General features: G+C 35.9%; 1 protein-coding gene and 2 long non-coding RNA genes across 8 annotated transcripts in view; all 3 read left to right on the top strand.

Moving 5' to 3' along the window:
- The first annotated feature begins 2717 nt into the window (after positions 1 to 2717).
- LOC132129336 (uncharacterized) lies at positions 2718 to 3647 on the top strand. Of its 2 annotated transcripts, XR_009428488.1 has the most exons (3): positions 2718 to 2819; positions 2923 to 3147; positions 3288 to 3647. It is a non-coding gene; the product is annotated as an uncharacterized LOC132129336 (long non-coding RNA). The 2 variants fall into 2 exon arrangements; XR_009428487.1 differs by lacking the exon at positions 2718 to 2819 and having other exon boundaries at positions 2832 to 3147.
- A 6267-nt stretch (positions 3648 to 9914) lies between these two features.
- Positions 9915 to 11123, top strand: LOC132129335 (uncharacterized). 2 transcript variants are annotated; one of them, XR_009428486.1, is made up of 4 exons: positions 9915 to 10082; positions 10196 to 10295; positions 10399 to 10623; positions 10764 to 11123. It is a non-coding gene; the product is annotated as an uncharacterized LOC132129335 (long non-coding RNA). The 2 variants fall into 2 exon arrangements; XR_009428485.1 differs by lacking the exons at positions 9915 to 10082; positions 10196 to 10295 and having other exon boundaries at positions 10307 to 10623.
- A 1258-nt stretch (positions 11124 to 12381) lies between these two features.
- Positions 12382 to 22069, top strand: part of LOC132129319 (complement receptor type 1-like) — an 18358-nt gene continuing 8670 nt past the window's right edge. For 3 of the 4 annotated variants that reach the window (XM_059540866.1, XM_059540863.1, XM_059540864.1), the window contains exons 1-10: positions 12382 to 12505; positions 13893 to 14087; positions 14380 to 14476; positions 14580 to 14656; positions 14802 to 14984; positions 15100 to 15273; positions 20973 to 21167; positions 21447 to 21543; positions 21670 to 21746; positions 21874 to 22056. In XM_059540866.1, the coding sequence (XP_059396849.1) occupies positions 12436 to 12505; positions 13893 to 14087; positions 14380 to 14476; positions 14580 to 14656; positions 14802 to 14984; positions 15100 to 15273; positions 20973 to 21167; positions 21447 to 21543; positions 21670 to 21746; positions 21874 to 22056 (1348 nt within the window). In that variant the 5' untranslated portion in view covers positions 12382 to 12435. The remainder of the gene's footprint in view (positions 12506 to 13892; positions 14088 to 14379; positions 14477 to 14579; positions 14657 to 14801; positions 14985 to 15099; positions 15274 to 20972; positions 21168 to 21446; positions 21544 to 21669; positions 21747 to 21873; positions 22057 to 22069) is intronic. The other variant, XM_059540865.1, reaches the window with a different exon arrangement.

Genomic DNA, 22069 nt, shown 5'->3' with positions numbered 1-22069 from the left:
GCAGTATATAGCGACACCATTGGTCCTGGTATCACTTTTGATGATGATGACGACGATGGGTGTGTCAATGACAATTGGTGTGGGTATTTAAGATTGGTTACAAGCTTTCCTGATTGCACACTGAAGAAGGCACACGCCGAAACGCGTTTGTGCAAAATAAACGTTTTATATGCATAGTGCGGCCTCTTTACTTTGTTTCATATAGGCTACCTAACTGAACAATAATTATATATACAAGCTAATAACATGTATCATAAATGTGCATTTATTATTGACCAATTGGAACTAAAACTTAATGTACATTTGATGATTGACTGCATCTTTCTCCAGCTCTATCCAGGTTGATGTGCTGCTTCGTTGGATAGGTGTTCAATGGTTTCCTTTCTGTGTGTATGTGTGATTTAGATTAAAATATGTGCCTTTATTCACTTTACAAAAGTTGCCAAAAACTTTTTCAAAATAGCTTAATTTGTTCCTATGTGCGTGGAAAAAGCAGTTGCTATGATATAAAAAAAGTTGCTAGGATAGTCTGAAAAGTTGTCAAATTTAACAACAAAATTGCTAAGTTGGCAAAACTGGTAAAATCACAGGCTTTGCTTAATCCCTGCTAATGCACCACACAAAATTCAGATGTGGGGAGGTAATTTCTAAATCACACAAGGTCCCCAAATAATACTAATCTTGTGCCAATAAGGCTTTAGATGTTAAGTGATTATGACGTTATAATGATTTACAGATTCATATTTTATACTCCACTGTGTCGAAAATCCACTTCCATAAACCATAATGAACCTTAAAGTTGTGAAGTGGCTTTTTAGAATCGGTAACAGAACCTTCCCACCCTCTAAAATTCCATGACACATCGTAACGTCATCAGACTTAAATGATTTCATGAGAACCAAGTGTTGAAAGCGGTTGAAAGGGTCTGGCTGCAGACCATGGGCGAGTGGAGCTCCACTCTCGAACCGGAAATACGTCACCTCCACTTGAAAACATCAAGATGGCGTCGCCGTGAGTTCTTCACTCAGGTAATTTTATCTCAGCATCGCTAAAATGGTGAACTGACGCTGTTGTAACGTGCAGTGTAAGAAAAACGCACAGGGCTTGCGTGAAATTACTCACAAAAGGATTAATAAACACTATGGATTTATAGATTTATCTTATATCGCGAGCAATGTTGATGTCTGGCTACTGATCTATAAATCATTTATACACCCTATATATTCATGTAAAGATCAATGTGTCTGGCCAATGTTTTTTTTTTTTTTTTTTAAATTAAGGTATCAAGTTCAATTACAAACCTTTACGGCACATTTCAACAACTGAACACATATTATTAGTGTTGATACAGCCAAATAGAAAGAAAAAAATACAAAAACAATCACAATAATCACACCATAAGATAAAACAGAATAAAAAAGGGAAAGAAAAAGAAGGATGAGGGTCTTATTCTAAAAGCAAAAACAAGTTAAAAGCATGTCCATCATGTAATGAAGAGACTTTGCAAATATCTTTAGTTCATTCTTTCATCCGCTGAAGCGAGGTTTAACCTTTAAAAGCTTACATCTATGAATATAGTATTTGCACAAAGTAATTAAGTTATTTATCAAAAATTCTAGGATCTTTTCCTTCAACAATACTCCAACCTTAATTGAGATCTCAGTCAAACGGTGTATTGATTTATGTTTGGAATGAAGCCAGTTTCGAAATTCCAGCCAAAAAGTCTGTACAGGTTCACATTGGAAAAACATGTGATCAACACAGTTTCAATATCTTTCTCACAGAACCTGCATGAATGGTTCTCCCAATTAAATCTTTCATGTAGGAAGTTATTAGATGGGTAAATGTCATTGTGAATTTTAAATGTTACTTCTTTGGCTTTAGGAAGAACTGAATAAGTAAAATAACGCTTCCTTATTTTCTTTGATCTTCTTCACTAAATTCTTGAAGAACATTTCTTTTCAGTTGACTGGGGAAAGTGACATTCAGCCAAGTATGGTGACCCATACTCAGAATTTGTGCTCTGCATTTAACCCATCCGAAATGCACACACACAGAGCAGTGAACACACACACACACACACACACACTGTGAGCACACACCCGGAGCAGTGGGCAGCCATTTATGCTGCAGCGCCCGGGGAGCAGTTGGGGGTTCGATGCCTTGCTCAAGGGCACCTAAGTCGTGGTATTGAAGGTGGAGAGAGAACTGTACATGCACTCCCCCCACCCACAATTCCTGCCGGCCCGGGACTCCAACTCACAACCTTTCGATTGGGAGTCCGACTCTCTAACCATTAGGCCACGACTTCCCTCTACGGAAGTACGGGAAGTATGGTTTGGATAATACATTTCTGATAAACTTATTTGTTAATTGTTTGCTCTTTAAATTTTTACCTTCAGTACATGACGGCTAGCATAGGTGTAACTTAAAAAATAACGTAGTGAATAATGAAAGGACACAATCGTTTTGTGTGTGTATGCCTTTAGCATTTGTTGTATAATGTTAAAAAGGTCATATGAGGAGGTTGTTTTCATATTTAATTTTTCATTCACTTGCAGGGATAGGATTGGCATGGAAGATGCAGAACTCTTTACATTTTAAATGTATGTTGCCATCCTAGAAGTCAAAGTCTTTTTACATGTGACATTAACATGTACATTTTTATTTTTTCTATTTTGTTGTTCTATTATTCTATTGTTTGACTTTTTTATTTCAGATCAAATGTATATCAAGTGTTATCCATGCTCATAACACCTCCACAAATAGAGACTGGATCTTCTGGCACCATCATCTTGTCTGCTTTGGGACTGTCATAGGTGTTTGATGCCGTATTTTTCTGTGTTGAATTTACATCATGTCAGTATACAGACATAGTCTTGTTCCAGTTTTGCTGTGCTCATGTCTTCTTTGTGTCCCCAGCCCAGCAATCAGATGCATCAGAACAACAAAGCACAACTGTGGTGGCCCAGGAACCTTCAGCAACAAGTACATTGCTTTAACATTAATGATAATGCAATGTCAGTATTGTAATTAAACTTGACCCATCTGACGTAATTGTTCATGCCAGAGATTTAACAACATTGTCAGTCAGGAGCATATTTAACTAACAGGAGGCACACTTCAGCTGGCTTGATAGTGACTTCAGTAAGTGTGATTGACCCTCTTGTTTTTTGTGGCTATAACAATTAGGCCAAGTAATCTCACTCTCTTCCATTTCCCAAACATGAAACTTTTGACTGAAACATTAAACATTCAAACAAAACATTTTTGTTGATACTGAACAGGTGCAGTGAAGATATTTAAAGAGACACTATCACATAAAGTACAGAAAGCCTTACATCATCTCTAGGTGCAGTCGCCTACAGTGCAGCCAGCTTCACAAAGACTGTGGGGCTGGTCACCAGGGAAATGGACAATAGGGAGTGCTTTTGGGGTTTACTCCGAAGATGACCACCCTGGCTACTGTAGCTGGGATTGCTTCACTGAAGATGGAGGTCTTGAAGAGTAAAGTGTGTGTGCGTGCACACACATTGTGTATTTACTGTAACAATTATGGTCACTTGCAGTTCATGTGTTTTCAGTGTAGTCTAAGATGTGTTTATTATTATTACTCAAAAACAATTAAAACTGCTAAATTGTGGAAATTATTCTTCATTATTTTACTGTGGTTTATATGTATATGTTGTTATTTTGCTTAAAATACAAAATTAAAAAAAACAAAGTTCTGGTTGAGGTATTATTTTATTTTTCACTGCTAAATATCACAAACATAAGGTTAACTTTCTAAAAATGTATGGAATGTTACATTGGCAGTTGTACATTGGTAAAACAAAAGAACAAAAGGCAGAATCCCTCAAAATATGGATTGTGGATGTCTAGTGCAAATTGCTGGGGGGGGTTAAAAAACAGCTTCCGTCAACGACGAGGACAACTCAGCTAGCCAGGACTTTTCTACAAGATGCCAAATGAAAGCAAACATGCACTTCCTCATTATTTAGGATTAAAATTGTGTGTTTTGCCAGGTTTTGTAGTATTTATTTTTATCTTGTCTTCTAGAGAGAAATTGTGTCACAGACACGGCTCTGCACTTTCTATTTTAGCTATTGGACATGAACTTGTTAGTGGCCTTGATTTTGAAGATGTTATACTGTACACCAGTTTGCACAGTCAAAGTCCAGAAAAAAGCCATTGTAAGATGTGTTTGCCAAATGAAGGCATTTCAAATTCAAACATGCACTTCCTCATTATTTAGGACTAAAATTGTGTGCTTTGCCAGATTATGTAGCATTTATTTCTGTCTTGTCTTCTTCAGAGAAATTGACAGATTTCTAAATGTTTATGTAGCACTACAATGTTTAACTGGTTAATTGTGCTGTGATATGTTGTTGTTCTATTTTAAAACAAGTTAAAATGAGCTTAGGATAAAAATGTTTATGAGCAGATAACAGTGATACTGCATTTTATTTATTTATTTTTTCCTTGAGGTGCCAGCTCTATTAAAATGCTGTATATTGTTGTGGAGGGAAAACTGGCAGATTTCAAATTGTTTGTGTTGGACTAATAACTTGATTGCCTTGTTGAATTCTGAGGAAACAGGGTCACCCTGTCAGGGTGATTTCTGCTTAAAATGAGCTGAGGACCAAAATGTTTCTTGATGTGTTGCCTGTGGTCTTCTGTTATAGCTATATCAATTCAATACATTTCTATTGGGAATAAATGTTGTTTAATAAACAATGGTTTGAAAGTAGTTGCTTATTTATTCATTTTTGTGAAAATGGAGGATATTTCCCTCCCTCTCAATGTAGTGGGTCAATTTTACCAGATTATACAGATGCTGATGTGTTTTGTTTTCATAGCATCATATGTGAGTGAATGTCTTTGATAGGGGACATAGTAGTGCATTTGTAGTTCTATGAGCATTTAAATATTTGTAAATCAAAATAAACCTGATGACAGTTAGAATTTGAAGTATTGAGTATATTTACTGTATATTACAGTAATATATTCTGTATATGACCATATTATGGTGATCCTGGGGTCGTGATGATGGGGCCCTTGAATATTGTTGCCCAGGGTACAACAAAATGTTAATCTGGCCCTGCTCACATCAGTGAGGCGCTCCACTTCTTCATAGGACATCGTTGGAGGAGCTCCGCTCAAAAAAGTACAACAAGTGATAAGGTTGGGAGCAGGCTTCACTATGTTTTTTTAGATTTTCAGAGTGCTGGCCTTATATAACACATATGAAACAAAGTAAAGAGGCCGCACTATGCATATAAAACGTTTATTTTGCACAAACGCGTTTCGGCGTGTGCCTTCTTCAGTGTGCAATCAGGAAAGCTTGTAACCAATCTTAAATACCCACACCCATTGTCATTGACACACCCATCGTCGTCATCATCATCAAAAGTGATACCAGTAGAAACGTTTTGCCGGTTGGTAGAACAGGATGTTTTTTCCTGTCTTAAGCCCGGCAATTATTCGATCAGACAAAATCTTCTGACCTCGGAGAAAGAGGCATTACATGCATTAAAGACTGATGATGACATCGTGATTAAATCTGCAGACAAGGGGGGTTCTATTGTCATCCAGGACAAGACTGCGTATGTACAAGAAATTGAAAGACAGCTTGGTGATGTTAACTTTTATGCTCGTCTACACGGAGACCCCATTATGAGGTTTAGTGAAGAGATAAAATCTATAATGAAAAGAGCTCTATCTGATGGAATCATTGATGAAAAAGAATACAAATATTTGTTACAGTCTAACCCCTTAAGACCAGTGTTTTATACCTTACCAAAAATTCATAAAAGGTTGGATAGTCCGCCTGGTCGCCCAATTGTTTCTGGAAATCAATCCGTGACTGAGCCGCTGTCTAAATTTGTTGATCACCATATTAAAAATTTAGTGCATAACCTGCCCTCGTTTCTAAAAGATACCACTGACTTTTTGGTTAAATTGTCAGGTATTGGAGAGTTGAATCCAACCGATGTGTTATGTTCCATGGATGTGACCAGCTTGTACACTAATATCCCTCACGATGCAGGCTTAGCAGCCTTGGAATATTATCTACAGATAAATAAAGTACCACATTCAGAGTTTATTTTATTATTAGCTAATGAAGTTTTAACGAAAAATTATTTCATGTTTCAAAATAAGTTTTTCTTACAAACCCAGGGTACTGCCATGGGTTCTCCCATGGCTCCCAATTATGCAAACTTATTTATGGGCAAATTCGAACAGGATTTTATCCATAACAATAATCCTTTTAAACAACAATTAAAAGTGTGGTACAGATACATAGATGATATTTTTTTTGTGTGGTCGGGTTCAAAAGAGGAATTGTCTGCCTTTCATGGTTTTGTTAATACGAGATTGCCAGCAATCAAATTAACATTGACCCATGACGATACGCTCTTGCCCTTTTTGGATGTTTTGGTAAGGAAAGTAGAGAATGTGTTACACACTGAAATTTATCGTAAGGAAACGGATCGTAACTCCTTCCTACATTTCCAGAGTTTCCATCCACCTGCTCTCAAACGCAGTTTGCCTTACAGTCAACTATTAAGAGTACGCCGTATTTGTGATGATGATGAGGTGTTTGAGCGACAAGCAAATGAATTATGTCAAAGATTTATTGACAGGGGATACACACATAATTTAGTACGTGACTGTTTGGAACGCGCACGCAGCATCCAACGTACTGATCTGTTGACCAAACGGACTGATAAGAATAACGCTAACACTGCAGTGACTTGTGTATCCACGTATGGTCAGATTTCAAATAACTTAAAGAATATTGTACATCGCCATTGGCACATTCTAAGTAGTGACCCGAACTTGGGCGACACGTTCCAAGATCCGCCGCGCAGCTGCTTTAAACGTGCACCCAACCTCAGAGATCAGCTAGTGCGCTCGCACCTTTCTGCGCCAACTCACTCGCCTTTTCCCTTTAGAATACCATACGGGAATTTCAAATGTTTGAATTGTGCTGCTTGTAATTCTATGATCACAGAAAATTCCTTCACACATCCAAAAACAGGCAGGGTGTATAAAATAAAGGGCAGAATCACATGTCTATCAACTTTTATTGTGTATCTACTAACGTGTCCTTGTGGTTTACTTTATGTGGGCAAAACAAAGCGACAATTGAAAACCCGAATTTTCGAACACAAATGTGCCATCAGAAAGAATGACGATAAATCATCAGTTGCAAGACACTTTAATTCTGTGGGACATAATGCCAACATGCTCAAATTTATGGGCTTGGAGCTGGTCAATCGGCCTCCAAGAGGTGGAGACCGTGAGAACCTCCTCTTGCAGCGAGAGGCTTGGCATATTTTTAATTTGAATACTTGCATCCCGCACGGGATGAATGAAGATCTGTCACTAAGCTGTTTCCTATAAATGCAGGTTAATACTACATGTGTATGGAATGTGTTAAAATTCTTGATGTATTATGTGTATTATATTGCAGTATATAGCGACACCATTGGTCCTGGTATCACTTTTGATGATGATGACGACGATGGGTGTGTCAATGACAATTGGTGTGGGTATTTAAGATTGGTTACAAGCTTTCCTGATTGCACACTGAAGAAGGCACACGCCGAAACGCGTTTGTGCAAAATAAACGTTTTATATGCATAGTGCGGCCTCTTTACTTTGTTTCATATAGGCTACCTAACTGAACAATAATTATATATACAAGCTAATAACATGTATCATAAATGTGCATTTATTATTGACCAATTGGAACTAAAACTTAATGTACATTTGATGATTGACTGCATCTTTCTCCAGCTCTATCCAGGTTGATGTGCTGCTTCGTTGGATAGGTGTTCAATGGTTTCCTTTCTGTGTGTATGTGTGATTTAGATTAAAATATGTGCCTTTATTCACTTTACAAAAGTTGCCAAAAACTTTTTCAAAATAGCTTAATTTGTTCCTATGTGCGTGGAAAAAGCAGTTGCTATGATATAAAAAAAGTTGCTAGGATAGTCTGAAAAGTTGTCAAATTTAACAACAAAATTGCTAAGTTGGCAAAACTGGTAAAATCACAGGCTTTGCTTAATCCCTGCTAATGCACCACACAAAATTCAGATGTGGGGAGGTAATTTCTAAATCACACAAGGTCCCCAAATAATACTAATCTTGTGCCAATAAGGCTTTAGATGTTAAGTGATTATGACGTTATAATGATTTACAGATTCATATTTTATACTCCACTGTGTCGAAAATCCACTTCCATAAACCATAATGAACCTTAAAGTTGTGAAGTGGCTTTTTAGAATCGGTAACAGAACCTTCCCACCCTCTAAAATTCCATGACACATCGTAACGTCATCAGACTTAAATGATTTCATGAGAACCAAGTGTTGAAAGCGGTTGAAAGGGTCTGGCTGCAGACCATGGGCGAGTGGAGCTCCACTCTCGAACCGGAAATACGTCACCTCCACTTGAAAACATCAAGATGGCGTCGCCGTGAGTTCTTCACTCAGGTAATTTTATCTCAGCATCGCTAAAATGGTGAACTGACGCTGTTGTAACGTGCAGTGTAAGAAAAACGCACAGGGCTTGCGTGAAATTACTCACAAAAGGATTAATAAACACTATGGATTTATAGATTTATCTTATATCGCGAGCAATGTTGATGTCTGGCTACTGATCTATAAATCATTTATACACCCTATATATTCATGTAAAGATCAATGTGTCTGGCCAATGTTTTTTTTTTTTTTTTTTAAATTAAGGTATCAAGTTCAATTACAAACCTTTACGGCACATTTCAACAACTGAACACATATTATTAGTGTTGATACAGCCAAATAGAAAGAAAAAAATACAAAAACAATCACAATAATCACACCATAAGATAAAACAGAATAAAAAAGGGAAAGAAAAAGAAGGATGAGGGTCTTATTCTAAAAGCAAAAACAAGTTAAAAGCATGTCCATCATGTAATGAAGAGACTTTGCAAATATCTTTAGTTCATTCTTTCATCCGCTGAAGCGAGGTTTAACCTTTAAAAGCTTACATCTATGAATATAGTATTTGCACAAAGTAATTAAGTTATTTATCAAAAATTCTAGGATCTTTTCCTTCAACAATACTCCAACCTTAATTGAGATCTCAGTCAAACGGTGTATTGATTTATGTTTGGAATGAAGCCAGTTTCGAAATTCCAGCCAAAAAGTCTGTACAGGTTCACATTGGAAAAACATGTGATCAACACAGTTTCAATATCTTTCTCACAGAACCTGCATGAATGGTTCTCCCAATTAAATCTTTCATGTAGGAAGTTATTAGATGGGTAAATGTCATTGTGAATTTTAAATGTTACTTCTTTGGCTTTAGGAAGAACTGAATAAGTAAAATAACGCTTCCTTATTTTCTTTGATCTTCTTCACTAAATTCTTGAAGAACATTTCTTTTCAGTTGACTGGGGAAAGTGACATTCAGCCAAGTATGGTGACCCATACTCAGAATTTGTGCTCTGCATTTAACCCATCCGAAATGCACACACACAGAGCAGTGAACACACACACACACACACACACACTGTGAGCACACACCCGGAGCAGTGGGCAGCCATTTATGCTGCAGCGCCCGGGGAGCAGTTGGGGGTTCGATGCCTTGCTCAAGGGCACCTAAGTCGTGGTATTGAAGGTGGAGAGAGAACTGTACATGCACTCCCCCCACCCACAATTCCTGCCGGCCCGGGACTCCAACTCACAACCTTTCGATTGGGAGTCCGACTCTCTAACCATTAGGCCACGACTTCCCTCTACGGAAGTACGGGAAGTATGGTTTGGATAATACATTTCTGATAAACTTATTTGTTAATTGTTTGCTCTTTAAATTTTTACCTTCAGTACATGACGGCTAGCATAGGTGTAACTTAAAAAATAACGTAGTGAATAATGAAAGGACACAATCGTTTTGTGTGTGTATGCCTTTAGCATTTGTTGTATAATGTTAAAAAGGTCATATGAGGAGGTTGTTTTCATATTTAATTTTTCATTCACTTGCAGGGATAGGATTGGCATGGAAGATGCAGAACTCTTTACATTTTAAATGTATGTTGCCATCCTAGAAGTCAAAGTCTTTTTACATGTGACATTAACATGTACATTTTTATTTTTTCTATTTTGTTGTTCTATTATTCTATTGTTTGACTTTTTTATTTCAGATCAAATGTATATCAAGTGTTATCCATGCTCATAACACCTCCACAAATAGAGACTGGATCTTCTGGCACCATCATCTTGTCTGCTTTGGGACTGTCATAGGTGTTTGATGCCGTATTTTTCTGTGTTGAATTTACATCATGTCAGTATACAGACATAGTCTTGTTCCAGTTTTGCTGTGCTCATGTCTTCTTTGTGTCCCCAGCCCAGCAATCAGATGCATCAGAACAACAAAGCACAACTGTGGTGGCCCAGGAACCTTCAGCAACAAGTACATTGCTTTAACATTAATGATAATGCAATGTCAGTATTGTAATTAAACTTGACCCATCTGACGTAATTGTTCATGCCAGAGATTTAACAACATTGTCAGTCAGGAGCATATTTAACTAACAGGAGGCACACTTCAGCTGGCTTGATAGTGACTTCAGTAAGTGTGATTGACCCTCTTGTTTTTTGTGGCTATAACAATTAGGCCAAGTAATCTCACTCTCTTCCATTTCCCAAACATGAAACTTTTGACTGAAACATTAAACATTCAAACAAAACATTTTTGTTGATACTGAACAGGTGCAGTGAAGATATTTAAAGAGACACTATCACATAAAGTACAGAAAGCCTTACATCATCTCTAGGTGCAGTCGCCTACAGTGCAGCCAGCTTCACAAAGACTGTGGGGCTGGTCACCAGGGAAATGGACAATAGGGAGTGCTTTTGGGGTTTACTCCGAAGATGACCACCCTGGCTACTGTAGCTGGGATTGCTTCACTGAAGATGGAGGTCTTGAAGAGTAAAGTGTGTGTGCGTGCACACACATTGTGTATTTACTGTAACAATTATGGTCACTTGCAGTTCATGTGTTTTCAGTGTAGTCTAAGATGTGTTTATTATTATTACTCAAAAACAATTAAAACTGCTAAATTGTGGAAATTATTCTTCATTATTTTACTGTGGTTTATATGTATATGTTGTTATTTTGCTTAAAATACAAAATTAAAAAAAACAAAGTTCTGGTTGAGGTATTATTTTATTTTTCACTGCTAAATATCACAAACATAAGGTTAACTTTCTAAAAATGTATGGAATGTTACATTGGCAGTTGTACATTGGTAAAACAAAAGAACAAAAGGCAGAATCCCTCAAAATATGGATTGTGGATGTCTAGTGCAAATTGCTGGGGGGGGTTAAAAAACCGCTGTTGTGTCATAAACCGTAAAAGATAAGTATCGATTATTATTTTTCTTATTATTTCTACTAGGTAAAAGTAACAAAGATAAAAGTACAGAACATATTAACATTACGTACAAAGAGGTGACATAACTTGGCGGCCGCGTCATTTGTGGAGGTGACGTAATTCTACGGAAAGTGTTGCCTGTGCCACCATGGCGGCGGCGTTGCTAGTGGAGGTGACGTATTTCCGCTCTTGAGTGGAGCTCCACTCGCCCGTATGTCTGCAGCCAGACCCTGTTGGGTGTGTGAAAAGTGTTGAGTGTGAAAAAGAAACAAGAGCTCCACACTTCCTGTTAGAGTAATTGGACTTTAAGTGCTTCAGTTTGAGTCCAGCACAGAGCACCGAGAAATCTTCAAAAAAAAAAAAAAACCCAAGGTAAGGTTGCTTAAAACAACGATTTAATTTTCGCTTCTCTATGTATAGAGTAACGTTAGCCTATCTACCACAATGTCCTCGCCATTTTTAAAAGAAATTATCCTCACACACACACAAAATATGATCCATTATTTAATCTTTTGTGTAATTTTTTTGTTATTTCACAATGGTATTTTACATATGTCGAGTTACAGTTTCTGTTATCGACTATTAAATTACCTGATAAAGCGCACTAACCAATGCACTTCCTACGCGCTGCGTAGTAAGTTAGTTAACTTAACATTACGTTATGTGATCACATTATTTTGGCGTAACGTATAACGCTAGCCTTATAAGAAAATAAAACAAATCTTGGTTGATTAACTAAGCCTATTATTTTGCATTCGTTCAAAGCATGTGTAAGTAGTCTAATAATATGGCATGTTAATTTAAACCCCATCTTGATTGTTATGCTAGCGGCTAAAAGCTTTTTCTCATGTGAATCTCTCGTATCTTTGTTGTTGTTGTTGTACTGAATGTGTTGACGTTTAATTATTTCTAAAAGCACATTTTCTTACGCTAAGATGTCTTTATATTTATTAGTTGCGAAAAAAACATTGACATTGTTTGGAGCAGGCATTCACCGATATAAACAAGATGGGCTGTAAGGTGCTGTGTCCCAGTATTGCTCTCCTTGCTTATCTTATGATCTGTGAACATGTCCGAGGTGAGTATCTATCTATCTATCTATCTATCTATCTATCTATCTATCTATCTATCTATCTATCTTTAATGAATTTTAACTAAGATTACGTATGTGTTTTAGCATTAAGATAATCTAAATGCTAGTGTAGAAAACGAACCTTAATTAGATAACGTTAGATATACGGATTTAACATTTAGAGTCTTTTCTTCCGGCAATATCATACAAAATATGAATTACACATTAACAGGGTTGCCAGATCTCACTAGTCAATCAAAACCATATTAAGCCACTTGAGGTTTTTGTTTTTCCAGAAAACAGGCATGAACAGTATATCAATTTTCCCCCCTACACCCTATGCCGCTTTCAGTGAATTTTAGGAGTAACAAACACAGAAGTGTAAACAGTCAGATACTGCCAATAAACTTGTTTAATGGTTAACTCTAATAGTTCCACAAAATCTGAGATTCTTAGTACATTCCAGTGAATTATTTGTGGGATATTGTTCATTAAATCATGATAGCAAACCATGAACACAGTGTCTTATTTTTGTCTTTTTCACATTGTAACAGCAGAAAAGTAAAATAAAATTATCAGATGGACAGAACAAAGAGAACTTAAAAGAGGATTTGAAACTGATATTCTTTTGATATCTACATATAAATGGGGTGTATCTACATATGATAGATAAAAAATAATGACAGAAAACGTATAGCTCATTCAGCCAATCTGACAAATAACGATTATTTGTAGTGCACCCTTAAAATATGAAATCATTTGTTTGTGTATTTGAGTGACACTTGGCTAAACCAGAAGTGCTGCCAATATGTTTAAAAAGCTGTAAGACATTCCCTCAGACAAAGGTGGATAACATTTTTATTCTAAGGATTGTGTGGGACTTTGTGTTTTTTGTAATCTGTTTATAGCCTAGTAGCATTATGTTGATACTAGAAACTAATAATGCTTTGCAAACAGAAATCTTTTAGCCTACTGCTTGATAATCCTGATTCGGGTCACAGCATGCCTCTACTGTACACAGAAATAACCAAAATCTTTACTGGTAAACATGTTACATGCACATGACTTACATTTGCTTGCTTCTGATCATGAAATGGATACATAAACCCAAAAGTATTTTTAGCATTTAAATATAAAGTTATAAAGTATGAGCAACAAGAACGAAAAGTAAAAACTGTTAATAAACTTTAATTAGCTGATCCCATTCAAGCATTGTAATCTAATTTCAACTGCACGTCTTACTCGAGTGTGTAAACCATACTAATTATTTTTTTTCTTTTTTCCCCCAAATATAAGAATAGAATGGAGAAGTTGAATTTATAATAATAATAATGATGATGATCAAAATAGTACTGTGCCAGATTACAGTAACGCATGTTGTTTATCACCACAGGGGAATGTGCACAGCCTTCTTTTGCATCAAGAAATGTCATTTTATCAGGAAACGATCTCTCGACTCAAAATTTCTCAGAAGGATCTAGTGTAACATTTGAGTGTGTGATTGGACACAAGCCAGTTGACGTAACAGCATCTAGATCAGTTACCTGTGAGGGAATCCAGTGGAGTAGTCTGGGACTCAGTTGCACACGTATGTACTGTCATTAATTATTAAGTAACGTACATTTGTAAATTCCTTTAAAATGCCTTTGAACATTTGTATTTTAAAATGTCTCATTTGGATATGTGAAAGGACGGTATAGGTCAAGAAGTCATTAAATAGCTTAAGTCTTTAAATAACTCATAGTGGTTTTCCCCACTGACGACAGGAATAAATCCCTGTATCATGTAATGAAGCAACACTAAAGATTATTATTCATCATTTTGACAGTATTTGAGGAGCACCAATTCTAAATCAGTCAATACCTTGATTTATATTACAGAAAAATCTTGTGGAAGTCTTCCTGATTTCCGTAATGGGAGATATGAAATGACTGGGATTTCATTTGGCAACACGGCTAGACCAGTTTGTGACAAAGGGTAAGTGCTGTTTTATGCTGTTTTAAGTCTGTTTTAAACCACATGGAAGTTAGATTGTTTGCTGTGTTTAAGTATTTGGTAAGAGGCGAATCATTGCTTTCAGATACATGTTAGCGGGTAGAGAAACAACAAGAACATGCCGAGATCAGGGATGGGATGGCCGAGATCCTCTCTGTGAATGTATGTTAGTTCTTACATTTGAAAAAAATATAATATTGAAGAGCACAAAACCATTCCCGATTTGTATTAAAATAGTTTTTTTTTTTTGTCCTGAAAATAAATACCTATTCACCTGTATATGAATATGATACGTTTTTCTCTTTAGCGGTGAAATGTTCAGCACCTCCAGTCATAGAAAATGGGCAACTCAAAGAAGTGCCTTTGGAAAGTTACGAATATTTAGAAGCAGTCTCCTATAGCTGTAACAGAGGATTTAATCTTATAGGACAAACAACACTTTATTGTTCTGAGGATGGAACCTTTAAACCAGATCCACCAAAATGTTTTGGTAAGTTATGGTTAAAATGTCATGAGATGAAGAAAAAAAGTCTTGTGAGTTTCTTCCTGTTAATAAATAAAATATTTAATTATCAGTTCTGTTCCTTTAAATAATCTTTTACCAGATGGGTGTCCAGCACCTAAAATTCCTAATGCAAAAAGAGTTGGTGGAAAATCAGCACCCTACAAACTGGGTAACTTTATAGAATACAAATGTGAAGATGGCTATACACTGAAAGGAAATACTTATATTGTGTGTAGAGAAAATGGATGGAGCCCTGAACCACTACAATGCATTGGTAAGACTAAAATGGTTTATTTTATTAATGTATGACTGCTTTTTGTAAAGATACATTTCACCCAGAATGATAGTTGTCATATACTTACTGTGTTGTTGTTTGAGTCTTAGTGAGCTATAATGAGTCTAGCTAACCATCATGTTAGTAGTTCAGAAGATAGAAATAAGTTATAATGGTATAATAACTAAAATAGTTTTCAGTAGTATATAAATAGTATTTAGTAAAATAGTTACGTTACGTGAACTACGTCATTACGTGATCACTATTACTTTGTCTGTTATTACAGATCGTTTGATATTAGTCATGTCCGATTCGCGACCGAATCGTTCTTCTTAGTGAACTGGTTAACCCAGTTCACCAAATCGAACTGAATCGTTTGAAACTGTTCGCGTCTCCAATAAGCATTAATCCACAAATTACTTAAGGTGTTAACTTTTTTAATGTGACTGGCACTCCCGCTGAGTCAGAATAAACCAATATCCCGGAGTAATTAATTTACTCAAACAGTACACTAACTGAACTGCAGTGAAGAGAGAACTGAAGATGAACACAGAGTAGAGTCCGATGATGAACAAATACGCCCACTGCTGCAGCGGTTCTCGTTCTTCGAGTCAAGAACCGGTTGCATCGGTTTTCGGATCACCAGTACGTCTGAACCGAACTGGTTCTTTTGGTGATTGATTCTGTGCTAATGTTATGAGTGTGGGTAAACCGAGGGCTTGAATGAAGGGCAATCTGGCGAAACGTAAGTTCATTTAATAACAAATACATTGCAATGGATTATGTATGGTAAGTGGATCATGGTTTCTGCGCTGATGACACCTAATTTATTTACTTTATATCTTCAAGACTTAAATCCTTGTATGTCCATTATTGCAGTTACTGTATTTGGGTGCGTTGTTACAAAACTTAATTGTAAACTTTTCATGATTATGAGGTTTTTAACTGACTAAAGTTATGATTACTGACTTTATATATTTGAATGTTTGATAGACGTGACTAGTGCTGCAACGGATAAATGGGTTTGCAGCACTAAAAATTATTTGCAGTAGCTCTGCTACTAAATTTATTTCAAAAAGGCAATCCATATACAGCTAAGATCAGCAGTTCCTTCATCTTAGCTGAGCTTTCAACGTTGTTACGGGAAAGGATGAAGCTGATCGGTTAGTTCTTGTCACATGACCTGTGGGCGCTTGCGGCATTCTGAAAAGTTTAGATGTTTTTAACTCGGTGCGGACGCGCCTGTTTTCGCGTGCATGTCGCGACCGCGTCGCTTCCATTATGAGCACGCATACCTTGCGCCTACATTGGAAATAACGAACTTGAGCGCGCAAAAGACACGATATGTGAACAGCCCCTTAAAAGACAGGCAACAGTCACAAACCACCGAGCGACCCCGAATCAGCTCCAGATCTCTGGAAACCATACTAAACCATAGCAGAACCCTGACTTCATTTTATGGTTTGTGATGCTAAAGAACATTTCATCATGTCTCAGACAACTGTAAATTTGTGGCTACTGTGGTTTAATTATAAGCGCTGTTGTAAACTCATATTTACCATAGTACCATCTTTGCCTCTTTATTTTTGTATACTGTTAAAAACTACAACTACATTGGTTGAAAATGAATAAAGGTTGAAATATTATATTAGAAGTTGTACTTATATTTTTTTGTAAAGTTATCCAAAGGATTCATTAGCTAATCAAAAAAAGAACATTAGATTAATTATTTATTGTAATAAAAATAATCGTTAGAGTAGTCGACTAATCAAAAAAATAATCGTTAGATTAGTCGACAAAAAAAATCGTTAGTTGCAGCTCTACACGTGACGCCATTACGTCATCGCCAATGACATCATTACGTCGAGTGTAAAAGAACCGATGAAACTTTTTTTTTTTCAACCGGTTTATTGAATCGAACTGTCTGAAAGAACCGGTTCGCGGAAAAGAATCAAACTTCCCATCACTATTTGATATGTACTGACTATTTATGCATTTTTAACCTAAATCACAGCACCATCCATCTCTGAAGGATGTAGGCTGTCAAACATACACAACTGTTAGACAACGTTAGGCATTTACTTCCGAGTCTACAATCCGCCACGTCTATTCAAATGGAGCTTGCCAATGAGGGGGGTTAAAACAGGACAGAAAATAGCTTATTGCTGCTAAATTATAATGTTTTTTTATGTAAAAATCATAATAAGTGGACCTCAGATAACAATACACCTACGACTAGAGCTGCACGTTTAATCGTTAAAAAAAATACTGGGATGAAGCTTATATTTCAGATATAAACATTGATGTCTATATGGCAGCGATTAAAATAGACCAAATCCCCTTTTGAAAGTACCGTGCTTCAAATAACGTTCGTGTCGATTGCATTGTTTCACCACTATTTGGCGACAAGTGTCTTAAAAATGTATTTGTCAATGAATGAATTTTTCATTCAAGAGAATCGTTCAAAAACGCTAATTCATCCAGTAATGAAACAAGTGAAGTAGGTTTATGAGTGAGTCGTAGAATCAGTGATTTAAACAACTTTTTCATCATTTCTAATATAAAAAAACTGGGGTTTTAAATATATTATATATAAGATGTGTAATGTTTTTTTAAAGTTCTCTTCTGCTTACCAAACCTGCATTTATTTGATCCAAAGTACAGCAAAAACAGCAAAGTTTTGAAATATTTTTACAAATAAAAATAACTGCTTTCTACTTGAATGTATTTTAAATTAGTAATTTATTTATGTGATGCACAGCTGTATTTTCAGCATCAGTACTCCAGTCTTCAGTGTCACATGATCTTCAGAAATCATTCTAATATTCTGATTTGCTGTTCAAAAAAACATTTATTATTATTATGTTGAAAACAGATGAGTAGATTTTTTTTCAGGTTTCTTTGATAGAAAGTTCAGAAGAACAAAATTTATGTGAAATAGAAATATTTTGTTATAAATGTCTTTGTCACACTTGATCAATTTAAAGAATCCTTGCAAAATAAGTATTAATTTATATACTTGTGATAATGATAATAGTAATAATAATAAAAAAAGAATCGTAGGAGAATCGTGATCTCTATATGAGACCAAAAAAATCGTGATTCTCAATTTATCCAGAATCGTGCAGCCCTACCTACGACTACTCTTGCGATTTCCCCAACATCCAAGCCTCCGAAATAGAATGATATTGTCTTATGACTTGATGATGAAATAAATGACTGCTCATATTCCGATTTACGGCATTCGCATTGAACAAGAGTTCATGGTTTATCCATGTTTTTTTTTTTTTCTCATCGCTGTTGTTGTAATGTCTGCGAAACCAGAATGCGCATCCATCAACAGAAACCTATATTAGCGGAACCCTGTTTGTTTTACGTGTCATTTATAGCAAACCACATTACAGATGCTTTGTCAGATTTAAGTAGAACCGCGGTCCTAGCGCATGCTGAACCGTGTGTGGAGAACCGAACGGTTCGATCATTTTATAATTTTTTTTTTCCAGTGAACCGTCCCACCCCTAATGTGATACACCCTAATAGTGGAAGTGTTTGTGGGCAGGTCAGACTCTGTTGATAATTTGCGGGCATTTGGGGATTATGGAAATGTGTTACCTAGTGACATATACCCGTAATATGATATATTATCTCTCAATATAATCTTTTGAGAGAAAATATCTTTATCGTGCACTTTTTTTGATTAACAACTTTGCAGATTGTTTTCATTTAAGGATAGCTACAATATAAACTGCAAAAGAGATATTTTTCAAAAACCCATATGACCTGCTCTTTAAATCACGTAATCTGGGTGTTTTTATAAACGTGTTAAATATATACATGGATATTTCATAATTTCTAATGTTTCTAAAATTTAAGAAATTATCTAAACGTTAAGTGTCCAAAACATAAATTATTTAACTGTTGCACAAAAGCAAAAAGAACAACAAATATTAACATTAAGATAATTGACAGTAAACTAGGCATAAATTCTATTTAAAACACGAGTTTAAAGGGTTGCGCAATGTAGCCAATCACAGACTCAGGCTGTTGATTTTGGAACGCAATGGCCAATAAGAGGTGATTTAAGTTAGTATCTACTCACCGCCGTGCTATAAATGCGTGCTCATGAATCCTCTCATTTAAACACACGAAGTGTTAGACATTGTGAAAGATTCATTGTGCATATATTTTTTGTGTTATAACAGAGACTTTTATGAGATCGTGAATAACTGAGATGTGAGCTTTTAGTGATAATAAAGGAAGCGCTGCTCGCATTCTGCCATCCAAAAACCATGCGAGCAGCATCCCATGCTTGCTTTTCTGTTAAAAATAACAGTGGTTTGTGAATGTTGATGCTTAGCCTAAATAACATATTTTATCTGGAGAGTTTATGCTGGGATGTTGTGGAGCTTAGATGTTTCAGAACCATTTCATGTAAATTTCTTCGATATCTGAATAAAATGTATATAGTTAAATTTTTTTATTTTCTTCTGACTTTTGCACCCAAAGGGTGGGGGCTTGAAATAATTTTTCTCCACAAAAGGGTGGCCTGGCAGAAAAAGTTTGGGAACCACTGCCATCTAAATAGACGGATTGGATGTATTTCATGCAAATTAATAACCTCAGGCACACAGTTGCTCAACTAGGATACTACGAATTCATTAACATTAGAAGGCGTGTATGTGCATACACATGTTGTGATTTAAGACTGACATTTTTTATGATAAATTATTTTGTGTACAAATACACTATACACAATTACTAGTTAATGGGGCCCATTGTTTTAAAGGTCCTTACAAAACCCTTCCCAGTAGTGAAGGTTGTTCAAGGAAAGCTTTATGGTGTTCAAGTAGATGAAGAAGAGACCTTGGAAAGAACCTGGCACACAGTTGTACAGCATACACACAAATGCACAAATGTTACTTTTAACACATGTAATCCTGCCAAATACTGTTAAAGATCATTTTGACAATTAAAGTCTTAGTAGAATTATATTTTTAATTTTGCAGTTATGCAGTTTTATTTTAGTGAGTTAATCATTTAATAATTAAAAGAATTTCACCCACCTCTGCTAAAATAATAAATGAGCTGTTGTCAGTGCAACTCTCAGTATCACTAGCCAAGTCTCCATCAAGTTTTTGCTCTGTTTTGTTATCGACAAAGAGAATATGCATAAACTTTTTTTTTCCCTTCCAACTGGCCTTTTGCCGACAAAATGGTGTGCGTGATGACATCATCCCTAAAAAACTGAATGGTCATTGCATAATTGCTGAATTGCATAAGTTTTAGTTTATTGCAAAAAAGCTTTGTCCATACATAATTTCACCTATTATGCGAATGATAAAGACTAGCAGCCTGTTCGTCCATTTGAGTTTATTTTTTATTTTTTTGGTACTTTGTTATAGACCATTTAGATACTCAGACTTCAAGCAATATTCATAAGCAGTTGCAGTTGTAGTATTATTATTCTTTTCTGATTAACTTTTAATAGACCATATTGGAAATTCAGTTAATTTTGATTGTTATGAATTGTAATTTAATATCAACTGCACATTTGACTTGAGTGAGTAAACCATACAATTTTTTTTAATACCAAAGTAAGAATAAGATGGAGAAGTTTAACTACTACTACTAATAATAATGATGATGATCAAAATATTACTGCGTCAGATTACAGTAACGCGTGTTGTTTATTTCCACAGGGGAATGTAAACCGCCTTCTTTTGCATCAAGAAATGTCATTTTATCAGCAAACGATCTCTCGACACAAATATTCCCAGATGGATCTAGTGTAACATTTGAGTGTGTGATTGGACACAAGCCAGTTGACGTAACAGCATCTAGATCAGTTACCTGTGAGGGAATCCAGTGGAGTAGTCTGGGACTCAGTTGCACACGTATGTACTGTCATTAATTATTAAGTAATGTTTGTAAATTCCTTTAAAATGCCTTTAAACATTGTATTTTAAAAGATCTAATTCAGATATGTGAAATGATGTATGGTATGAGTCAAGACGTCTTTAAATAGCTTAAGTCTCATAGTGGTTTTCCTACTGACGGCAGGAATAAATCCCTGTATCATGTAATGAAGCAACACTAAAGATTATTATTCATCAATTTGACAGTATTTGAGGAGCACCAATTCTAAATCAGTCAATACCTTGAATACATTACAGGAAAATCCTGTGGAAGTCCTCCTGTTTTCCGTAATGGGAGATATGAAATGACTGGGACTTTATTTGGCGACACGGCTAGACCAGTTTGTGACAAAGGGTAAGTGAAACAATTAAGGTCATTTATATTTATATATATGCATAAATATGTCTGTTTTAAACCACATAGAAGTTAGATTGTTAGCTGTGTTTAAGTATTTGGTAAGAGGCGAATCATTTCTTTCAGATTCATGTTAGCGAGTAAGGAAACAACAAGAAAATGCCGAGATCAGGGATGGGATGGCCGAGATCCTCTCTGTGAACGTATGTTAGTTCTTACATTTTAATGAAATGTAATATTGAAGAGCACAAAACCATTCCCGATTTGTATTAAAATATATTTTGTGTCCTGAAAATAAATTACTATTCACCTAAATGTTTTTATCTTTAGCGGTGAAATGTTCAGCACCTCCAGTCATAGAAAATGGGCAACTTAAAGAAGTGCCTTTGGAAAGTTACGATTATTCACAAGAAGTCTTCTATAGCTGTAACAGAGGATTTAATCTCATAGGACAAGCAACACTTTATTGTTCTGAGGATGGAACCTTTAAACCAGATCCACCAAATTGTTTTGGTAAGTTATGGTT

This window comes from Carassius carassius, chromosome 46 (genome assembly GCF_963082965.1).
Source record: "Carassius carassius chromosome 46, fCarCar2.1, whole genome shotgun sequence".
Lineage (NCBI taxonomy): Eukaryota > Metazoa > Chordata > Actinopteri > Cypriniformes > Cyprinidae > Carassius > Carassius carassius.
The sequence above is the reverse complement of the archived record's forward strand: the minus strand, read 5'-3'. Positions and strand labels throughout refer to the sequence as shown.